This window comes from Mixophyes fleayi, chromosome 2, assembly GCF_038048845.1.
Source record: "Mixophyes fleayi isolate aMixFle1 chromosome 2, aMixFle1.hap1, whole genome shotgun sequence".
Classification (NCBI taxonomy): Eukaryota; Metazoa; Chordata; class Amphibia; order Anura; family Limnodynastidae; genus Mixophyes; species Mixophyes fleayi.
The window spans coordinates 68,244,411-68,256,469 of record NC_134403.1 but is presented as its reverse complement, the minus strand read 5'-3'; the positions used below and the strand labels follow the sequence as shown (position 1 = coordinate 68,256,469).

The window sequence follows — 12,059 nt, the reverse complement described above, 5'->3', positions numbered from 1 at the left end:
GTAAGAACTACTATTTTGTTTGGTGATAATTCTACTTGTTTATGAAACAAGCTGAAATTTACAGTAGAGGAAATGGCAGTGGAGCAATTTAAACATCAAGCCAAGCTTTTATTCTGCAAAAGAATCACCCGAGGGTTGATCTCATTATCATGAGGAAGTATATTGAAGCTATTCAAGTTCATTATCAGAGCTTCACAATACAATTAGTTATCCCATTGGTTGAACAAATCGCAAAACTATGACTAGGTAGTTGTTACTTACCTTTACTCTAAAATTGCTGATAGTCTGTTTATGGAATCCACCCATTCTGCACAGTGCAGTTGTCCATTGTTTTTTTTTGCTAAGGGCTCGTACATATGAGTGTTGAAAGTCAACTAGTTAAAGCATGGTCAAAACTTTCCAATTTGTCCTTGCTTTTAACATCTTTTGGAGCGTTTTCATTAACCTATCTCCAAGCTTTCTTGCAGCACAGTGTACTTACTTAGCATTCCCATAGAACTACTTTGTATTTTTATCTCTCTTTATGACTTCTGAATGCTGCAGACAATGCCAGAAGTGAAGCAAAGTGTGTAGGTTAATTCACTTACGTTATTTGTTCTATCAGCATGAAAGCTTGTTTAACAGGCTTTGAGAATGCACATTGATCGATTTAAATTTCTGCCGGTGTGTACTGGGGAAAAACTTTAGCCTGTCTTGCTGGTTAAAGTGACTGATGATCTTGAAATGCTAGATGAAGATGCAATAGTAGTGGATGAACCTAAAGACTGTTAAATATTTTTTTTTTTTTTTTTTAAAACAACAAAAAAAACAACGTTTAACTAAGTTTCATACCAGCTGGATATCCAATTTCCAGTTAACAGGATAAATATTTAGGTAGTGGCTAACTAATTATGCTCTTTTTAAGATGAGCGATTAATTTGACAGGATAAGCTTAGACACTGTAGTGACAGCTGAACCCAGAAAGTGACATTTTCATATATCAAACATGAGGTCACACGAGGTTCAACCTTAGCCTACTTTGAACTGTGGCTAGATCCTTACCTGTCCCCTAAATCACAAACTGCAAAGAACGTAACTCACTCTTTGCAGTCCGTGACTTGGTTAGTTGGATGTCCAATTATTTATTTAGATTAAAACCATTGTATGAATCCATTGTACTGAGAATTTCTGCAACATAGTAGACTTAAGATAGTCAATTTATTTGAATCTTTAGGTCTGTGGGTTGTTGTTTCATTTAATTACTATTCCTTTTCTTCCCCATTCAAGGGACAGGCAGCGGCTACATGAGTGAGCAGTGGGCTATATCTAGAAAGCAGTGATACAGAGGTAGGGAATCTATTCACCAAAACATTTTGTCACTGGGATGTTAAATCTCAACAATATTGTTTTGTGTATGTTCGCAGTTGTTAATAAGATGGGTGTTAGGACTGTCTATCTGCTGCCTATTAGGGAGAGATGAAGAGGCTGTGGTCATCGTAGGAAAAAGATAGGTCTTTCAGTTTGCAAAAATATATTTTAGATTAGGGCATATAGAGAGTGCAGTTGTTAAAATATAATAAGCTGGATTTTTAAGCATTTTAGTTTCATTTTCTATCTCTGTCATACAAGTTATGATCTAAATTGATGCACAATGCTGATCTTAAAAAAAGAATATAATGCTGCATGAACTTCCAACACGGGTCTTCTCAATTGAGGCCAGTAGGATGTGTCACTACAACAAAACTCTGATGCCTGCACTGAGGAACTGCTGCAGGCAACAGACATCAGAGTGCAACAAGCGCTGTGATTTGTGTGAATAGCGCTTTCCTCTGTCCTATTGATCACCAACAAAAAGGCCTTAATTTGACTTAATGCCGATTGGCCATGGGAGATCACAGCAAAACAGCATGTCAGCATTCCTGCCAGTGAAGACGGTCCCAGTTTTATCATCATCATTTATTTGTATAGCGCAACTAATTCCGCAGCGATGTACAGAGAACTCACATCAGTGCAGGGGCGCATCTAGAAAACTGTTATACCCGGGGCGATTTTTTTTTTGGGGGGGGGGGGGGGATTTAGGCCCCGCCCCCTTTCTAACATCTAAGGCTGCCGGCGGCTGCACAGTATGTGCAGGTCCGCTCGGCAGTGACAGGCAGGGACAGTGTGCTGTCCAGCCACTCTTGATTGTGTTTAAAACACAGCCGTCGGCAGCAAGTCTCTGCTAGGGGGGCCCCTGGATCCGCCACTGCATCAGTCCCTGCCCCATTGGGGCTTGCAGTCTAAATTCCCTAACACACACAGACAGACAATTTTGTTAGCTGCCAATTAACCTACTAGTATGTTTTTGGAGCGTGGGAGGAAACCCATGCATACATGGGGAGAACATACACACACCTCACAGATAAGGCCATGGTCGGGAATTGAACTCATGACCCCAGTGCTGTCCCCTCACACTTATAATTAATTCAGTGCGACATAACTGAGGCTAAACCTAGCAGTGTTTTTAGTAGAAACACAGACGTCTTTAAATTAATGAAAAGGTTGATCCTAAAGTGGGGGCAGGTTGGACATTAATTTGACTTTTTACTGTTTCTACTTTGCGGATTTTTCACGGTATCTGACAAACCACAAATGTAGAAGCAGATGGATTTTACAGAAGTGTTTCCAAAGTCGTGGAAATGGCTGTGTTACTTGAAAATAGGCACAATTGTGCACATAAGGACACATAATTGTTCTGCACTTGTTGTGGTTCTTAAATGAGCCTTAATGACTTTATCTGACCATATGTGTGGTCGTCATCCAATCTCTTTAATTGTGCTTCAATGAGAATCCGACTATTTGGCATGAACCAAGAACAAGCAGCTATTCTCTATTTGGCTTGCATGTGAGCTCCTCTTTTCTAGATCAGACTTCCAAGACTACATAATCAAGTACAAGCTAGTTAGAGGGTGATGCAAAATACGTACTGGTAGCAGCGCTGTGAAAGTGACAAGACACTGAAGCAGAGGGAGAAAAACTAATATGTATGAATGTCCAACAGTAAGAAATGAGAAATAATCGCTCAGTTACTTTAAACCTATTACCTGATCATTATTTATGTATGATTCGAATTGTCATTGTATAGACCCTGATTGTTTTGTTTGTAGCACATCTTTTTATAACCATGAATAAAGGCTTTTTGGGAGAAATGTACATTCTGTGGGGCTCATCTAACTTAGAAATAGTCACATCTAGATTGATTGGACTGCTAAACTACAGCATGATTTGCATGTCATCCTGGTAGATTGCACTAAAATGTTATTAATAAAACAGTATCGCCCCCTACACTTCCTTCTGAAAGCTATGTTGTGGTAATGACAAGCACCTGTAGTGTTGCATAAGAATTGGCCACAGGATGACACTGGTGCTTTTTTTTCTCCCCTCTTTTCTTTACATCTATGCATGTAGTGCATCCTTATTCCCTGGCTGAGCACTCAACATGGCTGTCCCCTCTTATAATGATGACTGCAAGTATGGAGAGAAAAACATCTGCCCATGGATATTACTGAACAGTTATAGAGATCTAAAGTTCTATAAAAGCATATATTATCCCGGTAAGTGTGCGACCAATACCATGTTTTAGTATTATGTTGTTCCTCCACAACAAGTCTCGCTTGTTAATACGTCAACAAGAAGCCGTTATGTGTAATAAGACATGCTACAGTATCCATTATTGACAATCGGTCCAATACCACAGCATGTGTGGTCAGAAAACCAGCCTTTGCATGTTAATAACCTGACTGAAATCAATTGGCTCACTATAATGCATGTTGGTAAATGCACTACAAAGATAACCATTATTATCATCATCATCAGCAGCTATTTATATAGCGCCACTAATTCCGCAGCGCTGTACAGAGAACTCACATCAGTCCCTGCCCCATTGGTGCTCACAGTCACAGTCTAAATCCCCTAACATACATACACACAGATCGATAGAGACTAAGGGCAATTTAATAGCAGCTAATTAACCTAGCAGTATGTTTTTGGAGTGTGGGAGTAAACCATTGCACCTGGAGAAACCTGGTTGGGAATCCAACTCATGACCACAGTGCTGTGAGGCAGAAGTGCTAACCACTTGGCCACCGTGCTGAGGCAGTGTGTGCAGTCTGTTTCAACCTCATCTGGGGGCAAATGGCCAGATATGGCGATTAAATTGGCAGCTCGTCCTGACGTTCTGCAATTGACCCATGTGTGGGCAAATTAAACCTATAAGTTAATTTCACTTTATTTGCTGGTTTTGTATAGACAGCAAGTTCTCATATACCAGAGAGATGTGCTAGAGCTTGAATCTATACACAATGGCATTTTGACTTTCCACCAGGAAGCAGCGACTTAAATTGCCAGCACAAAGTGATTTGCACTTGCAGTTTAACTCCCCGACATCAGGGGTGATGTGTGCGAGGACCAGGAAGAGAGATAGTGTCGGCGAACAATGGAGGAAGAAGCTGCAGATAACTTAGACTGTTATAAGTTACTGTAACTTGAGAGGTAAAGATGTAGATGGTTTGATTCTATTAGCTGAATTGTTAACTTATGGGAAATGCTATAGTAAGAGTTAGAGAATAGTGGCACTAAGCTTTTAAAGTTATATACAAACCGTGAGGAAACTACTGCTTCCTGGAGTTACCCTTGTATCTACTAACACTGTCCCACACCATACAGATGAGTTTATACACGTTTCAGATATCCATCTTGAGATAAGTAAATGTGCACACAAGTTTGTTTATTAGTATTGTTTATGCAGCACTGTACAGAGAATATTTAGGACTATGGCTACAAGTAGCTGCAGTCACAGCCTTAATGTAATATTCCTTAATGTAGGTACTTCAGATATGTACTCTCATTGGCATGGTAATATAGATAAATCTCAAAAATGTTTTGTATTAAACGGTTACAAAGAACAAAGCGCTACAATCTCCATAAATGCTATGTTTCAACAAGAGGATTAACTTATCCCGTATAACTATGTTTATGAAATGGGTACTAGTAACATTTACATGTAAAGCTTTTAGGAACGTGTTACGTCTCTGCAGCCACTTCAGTTTGGATTGCAGTGATATTCTGCACACATACTCTTGATCTAAACCCCTCAAAACTGAAATAAGGTTAAACTAGACATGAGGTGTGTGAGGGTCTACACTCTCCTCTATTTTTGTAAATGTTCTGAAATCCATCTAAAAGTAACTTAGTATGGTTCACCTCTTGCTCTACAACAGTGCTGCTCAATAAAGTTAGTGTAGTATAAAGAGTGTGAGAAACAACAAAAAAGTCTACACGTTGAATAAGCACACTAAATAAGCACAGCAATAAAATTAGTCTGATTGACAGCACAAGTGGCTGCGCCAATAACAGCCACAGGGAGCACAGTGAGGAGGTTTGTCTACTTTTATTTTGGAAAACCAGTTACTGATGGAACGAAGGTGCAGGCAAAAAATGTGTCTGAAATATTATAGTATCCTAAAACATAATTAAAAAACACAGACAGCGCTTAAGCCATTTTCCAGCAAAACAAGTAAGAGAGTGGATAATGTATACATCAGTCCTGTTCCCACAATAGCATCGTAAAGCCCAGTATAAACGTCTAATGCCCATCTTTTACTGTCCTGTACCCAGAATACACAAACTTGTGTACCACAACCCCATGCCAACGTGATCCCAGCTTATTACATTACTTCTACCTCTCTGTAGTGGTTAGTTCTTGGCATATTGCAAGAGATAATAAAGCCTTGTTAGTACGGTGAGCCAATCTAATTTGTTTCAGACTTTTGTCTTATGAAATCATAGGTGATTTCAGCCAATGAAATAAGTCATTTCAACTTGTGACGCCACAATGGTTTTCGTGCATAAGTCCTGTGTCTTCTATTTATGAAATGGTAATATTGGTTTAACTAATGAAACAACTTGTTGCTGTGAGTTTGAGAAAGAAGCTTAAGCTGCTTTCGCTGAGATCCACAGCAAAGTGACAACCCTGCTCTGCAGTACTGTCAGTGGGTGGGTGGCTTTAGTTCCTCTTTAATATGTTGGTTTTACCAGTCCTTGCTGAATGTAGCCAATCAAGTTCTGTCTTCGTTTCAGAACTTTTACATAAATATGTGTGAATGGTAAAATATGCCTTTGTTACGTTGTGCCTTTAGGCTTCCCTATAGCCGCCTCCAGCGCTGAAGTAGAATGTGTGTATTTAATAAGGCAGAGCACATACCTATGTGCCCTGAGAACTGTAATGTGGTCGTTACCCAGGCTGTATGGAAAAGGATAGTATTGTAGAGGAATAACTTTTTAACTATCTGAAATGCTTCCAATATGTGTGTTTTTTCTTTGGTGCAGCTGTGGCATGTATTTTGAAAGGAATCGCCATTTCCTCTGTAAGACATTTGTTGAAGGACCATACTTTTGTGTATGGACTGAAATCTGTATTATATTGTTTGCAAATCCTAAAGCAGTTTACAGTAGAAGATGACTGATACATTCCTAATGCTGCTTGAGGATTGCCCCCTTGAGTACCCTTTTCCTTTTTGGGATTAAAACATTACTTTTTACATATGTTTATTTTTACACCACAATTTGAAAGTTTGTTTTCAAGTTCTTAAAGTTTGGTGGTAAATCACATACAGTTGTGCTACTTTTCAGATGTTCTGCATGTTTGAATAAGGTAAAATAAATACATAACCTTGTCAAAATGTCCTCAAGTGTTAGTATATCTGTTCCATGGTAGTTTCAAGGAATTTTGCAGGCTAACACCCATCTACAGTGTATGGCAGTTATTAAAGAGAAACAACACTTAAAATAATGTGTGTTTCAATAGAGGGTTAGTTCAGTGGGGAGATGCCGGCAGCCATCAGAGCGCACCGTGCCAGCCATTACCACAATGAATCGCTGGTAATTTGTTCCCGCACCTCTATAAGATGCGGGGGAAAATGAGCGGAAATTTGAGTCAAAACATCGAGGCGCCGTGTGCCTGCGGAATGTTGCGGAGACACATTGTGGAACCTTCTGCCAAATTGAATCTGCCCCTATTTGTCTTACCAGCCATCATTGTCAGAATGGATCAGTTTTCTCTGAAAAGCGTCATTAATTGCTGAGTGGTTGCTGCCCTATTTGTGAAAACGTATCGCATTCCTAGACATGTAGCTGCAGTTTATGTAATACCATCTTTTCCCTGCTGTGTAAGTGTATTTTCACATATTTTTTTTTTAAATAATAGATAATGTATTTCAACCATGGAGTTCCTTGTTCTCATGTTAATACAATCAGGATGACCTACTTTATCAGTTATACTGACCACTCTCATTCAGAAAAGGTTGAGATAGTAGAACAGTTGATGCCCTGTGTGTCTGTTTATATTACACTGCATCATAATTGGGATCGTTACAAGCAACAGCTAGACAATCCAGATGAATTTGTACTGCCAAGACTCCAAAATAGTAAATAGTGGGAAATGACCTAAATGTGCATCCTGTAATAATATATTGTGTGCCCAGGATGCTGCCTAAACATATATACTTGGCTGATCCAACAGCAGTCACAAGGATTGTTCTCTAATACTAATACTACTCTGTTGCAGTTTGTAAAACCCGTTTTTATAGGGAAGTTGTGATAACAGAAGTCTTCTGGATTCCAGGCGCTCTCAGTAGTAGGCCCATAATACAATGCTCAAGAACAAGACTTGAGTTTAGTTTTAGTAGTCTTATTTCTTAAGCAAATAAGGCAGACATTAAACTCCTCCAGGTAACAGATTTTCACACCTTACTGCTTTTATAAAGTGCTGTTAATAAAAAAGGTAAAGCTAGAACAATGAGCGATGGAACTATACCATATCCAGCCTCAAACATCACAGCACAATTCAGAGCTGCTCAGGGTGCCCAGAAGGACGTAGACACTACATAAAATACTCATTCTTTATTTTAAAGACATTAACAAAGATTGCTCACTTAGGTGCAGAAGAACAACACGGCCCGCGCACTATGACCGTTACTACAGTAATAGCTGCGCATTATTACCGGTACGATGGTAATTTCTCTGCTGCTTTTTGGTCGCAGCTCTGCGAGCCACGAGCAAAAATCTGCAGAGAAATTGCCGCAGTAACGGTGGTAATGCGCTGACAACGCGGCTAATTGAATCTACCCCTCAGTTTAATTTATTTAATTTTTTTCAGTTCATTTATAAGCTATAGTTGTGCTTCCATTGCATTGCAAGACTGTTCTGTGACCCCCCCCAAACCTCCAATGTACACAGATTCTAACTTTGATGTATGGATATATCCTTTATATAGAGTTCAGTAGGGTCCTGGTACAGTTGGTGTGCACCTCTCCCCGCTAATGCCAGCCTCTGTCTGGAGGACTGCAGTGCCTTTCTAATCATGAGCCATTACCCAGGGTGTCGGACACCCCCAAGGGGGGACCTGAGGGTGTTAAAAATAAGGAAGGTAAGGAGATTGGGCTGTAAATGATCTCAAATGTTTTTAATAGGAAGCAACATAGGAAATTCTACTTGTATACAGTCCTTGTCATTCAAAGCTTGAAAAAAAATTCTGTATTTATCCCTCTACTTGGGGGGCAAACATCATGCAATTGTGTAAAAGTAAAAATAACCTACAACACAGGCTGTACTTTCACCAGAATTTTTTTGGCTTCAGTTGGTCTCTTGAGTGAGTGCAAGAAAAGCTTGAATGGATCCTCATGCCAAACTCAATCTGTACACTGCTTTCACTGTATTGAGTTCTGGGGGCAGAAGTTCTCATTTACAGTTCGCTATGGAATTGCTTGCTCAGAGGAAAATAGACAATTTTTGTGACTCTGCTTAGTGCAGACGACGGATTCTTTAATGGGAAACAAACACCTGTAATTGCAGTCTGCAGCAAAAAGTTGACCATGAGCCCTTAGGCAGTCATATATAATAACCAGAGATTGCTTATATAACCTTATCATTCATTTTAACTGTAATGTGGAAAACATGGCAGATGCCAACATAATGTTTTAATCTTATTTAATGAAGAAAATATGTGCCTTAGAGCTGCACTTTCATCTACTAGTTGCGTTCTACTATATACGGCCTAGCAATCTTCTCCCTACTCTAGCCTGGAGATGCTTTGTATAGCTGTTTTTCCTGAAGCTCCTTCGGTTCTTCACGCAGCCTGGCGGAAAACTGAGAGTGTGAGTGGGAAGACCAAGAGATTATAGCTTGTGATTGGTTCTCCTGCTTACAATACCCCCTCTTCCCCTGCTGCAATTTAAAGGGCTGAACAGAATTGATTTGCCAGTTCTGTATTACAGAACCAGTTGAACCCCAGGAGTTAGTAGCTATTTTCAGTTGGCTAGTAGTAGAGTCTTAAATTAAGTTATGACATGCTTTTATAAGCAAACTGTTGCTATAGAGACAGAAATCCTTTAATTCAACATGTTTTTCTTTATTGCTTACTGTTTTGTTTTGTTTTATAACTTCATAATTATACATTGATATTTTTTTTAATGATTTTTAGCTCTTGATTTTATTTATATCCTTTTAGTAGACCTATGCCATGCAGTCAGCATTAAAACCATTAAATCACTGCAATCAATAGATTTGCAATGAGCTGTGGATTCATTTAAAGTTCATGTCCCCTACTGTGAAGGCTGGTGGTGAGTTTCTTGGTGAATTGTGGGTGTCCCAGGCATAGGGACCTTCTGCCAGATAGCAGGAAATTTAATTCCTTTGAAAGGAAAAAGAATAAAGGTTTGGGTACTTTAAAGGGGGTTCCATATTCAGATTACTTTAACATTGGTTTGCAATACTCTAATGCAAATTTGACTACCAACAATATGTTGCTTTCAAGCTAAATACACTCTGCCTGATGTAATCAGATTATTTAATTATCAGTGAATTGCTTAGCACAGTACACGAGTCCAGTCATGAGTGCAGTAATGCAGGCGATATTTGGGCAGTTGATCAGATAACAACCACAATTCCCTTAAATCAGTCAAAATGTATTTAAATCACAATCATGCCAGTAAATGTGTTGGGAAGATGACCACTACTAGCCTGCGCGTGCAGTCCTCTTCAGTCTGTGATGCTTGTTGCTGTTACGCTTAAGTGTTGAATGTTGTCTGATTTGACCAAATGGGCAGCTTGCCCGATGCACACCAGTTTACATGACCTTTTTGTCATTTCAAAAACATGATTAATTCCAGTGGGATGAAAGTTGTGTGTAGATATCTATGTTGAAGAGGAAAGAAGGAGTTATAAGAGGTAAGAAAGCCTGTAGTCTAATATCTTGTCCAATAATTGCATAAATAACCCTCAGTACCTGAATTTGTGACCCACAGTGTATGTATGACGGCAATCTGGATGCCACACTCCCTGACATACTCATGGGCAAAAGATTTGAGAATGACACAAGTGTTGGTTTTCACAAAGTTTGCTGCTTTCAGTGTTTTTAGATCTTTTTGTCAGATGTTGCTATGGTATACTGAAGTAAAATTACAAGCATTTCATAAGTGTCAAAGACTTTTATTGACAATTACATTAAGTTTATGTAAACAGTAAATATTTGCAGTGTTGACCCTTCTTTTTGAAGACCTCTGCAATTCGCCCTGGCATGATGTCAATCAACTTCTGGACCACGTACTGACTGATGGCCGCCCATTCTTGCCTAATCAATGCTTGGAAGTTGTCAGATTTTGTGGGTTTTTGTTTGTCCACCCGCCTCTTGAGGATTGACTACAAGTTCTGAATGGGATTAAGGTCTGGGGAGTTTCTTGGCCATGGACCCAAATTTCGATGTTTTGGTCCCCGAGCCACTTAGTTATTACTTTTGCCTCATGGCAAGGTGCTCCATCATGCTGGAAAAGGCATTGTTTGTCACCAAACTGTTCTTGGATGGTTGGGAGAAGTTGCTCTTGGAGGATGTTTTAGTACCATTTTTTATTCATGGCTGTGTGCTTAGGCAAAATTGTGAGTGAGCCCACACTCTTGGCTCAGAAGAAACCCTACACATGAATGGTCTCCGGATGCTTTACTGTTGTCATGACACAGGACTGATGGTAGCGCTCACCTTTCCTTCTCCACACAAGCATTTTTCCAGATTCCCCTAACAATCTAAAAGGAGATTCATTAGAGAAAATGGGTTTACCCCCAGTCCTCAGCAGTTCAATCATTGTACCTTTTGCAGAATATCTGTCTGTCCCTGATGTTTTTCCTGGAGAGAAGTGGCTTCTTTGTTTGGCCTTCTTGACACCAGGCAATCCTCCAAAAGTCCTCGCCTGTGCGTGCAGATGCACTTACACCTGTCTGCTGCCATTCCTGAGCAAGCTCTGCACTGGTGGTGCCCCCATCCTGCAGCTGAATCAACTTTAAGAGACTGTCCTGGCGCTTGGTGGACTTTCTTGGGCGCCCTGAAACCTTCTTTACAACTATTGAACCTCTCTCCTTGAAGTTCTTGATGATCCGATAAATGGTTTATTTAGGTGCAATCTTACTAGCAGCAATATCCTTGCCTGTGAAGCCCTTTTTGTGCAAAGCAATAATGACTTCACGTGTTTCCTTGCAGCTAACCATGGTAAACAGAGGGAGAGCAATAATTTCAAGCACCACCCTCCTTTTAAAGTTTCCATAAAGTCTCTGTTATTCTAACTCAATGAGCATGACAGTGATCTCCAGCCTTGTCCTGGTCAACACTCTCCCCTGTGTTAACGAGAGAATCACTGACCTGATGTCAACTGGTCCTTTTGTGGCAGGGTTGAAATGCAGTGGAAATGTTGTTCTTGGGATAAAGTTCATTGTCATGCAAAGAGGGACTTTGAAATTAATTGCAATTCATCTGATCACTCTTCATGACATTCTGGAATATATGCAATTTGCCATCATAAAAACTGAGGCAGCAGACTTTGTGGAAAATAATATTTGTGTCATTCTCAAAACTTTTGGCCATAACTGTACAAATAGATTATGTCCAGCGCCATTTTGTTAAATGCATAGTTCGGTATCAGCGCGCCACACCTGTCTCAAATCACATATAACTATAGGATCTTGTTAGTGTTTGCATCAAAGTTAGGTACCGTCTCAAT

The 12,059-nt window shown here is 39.7% G+C and overlaps 1 protein-coding gene across 4 annotated transcripts in view; it reads left to right on the top strand.

The window, feature by feature from the left end:
* The window catches only part of ATF7 (activating transcription factor 7), a 74,466-nt gene that overhangs the window by 9,104 nt on the left and 53,303 nt on the right, over positions 1-12,059 (top strand). For 2 of the 4 annotated variants that reach the window (XM_075199214.1, XM_075199211.1), the window contains exon 2: positions 3,427-3,572. The exons of 1 other annotated variant lie outside the window; for it this stretch is intronic. In XM_075199214.1, coding sequence (XP_075055315.1) covers positions 3,458-3,572 — 115 coding nt within the window. In that variant the 5' untranslated portion in view covers positions 3,427-3,457. Of the gene's footprint in view, positions 1-1,266; positions 1,327-3,426; positions 3,573-12,059 lie in introns of all 4 variants that reach the window. One more of the 4 variants, XM_075199212.1, reaches the window with a different exon arrangement.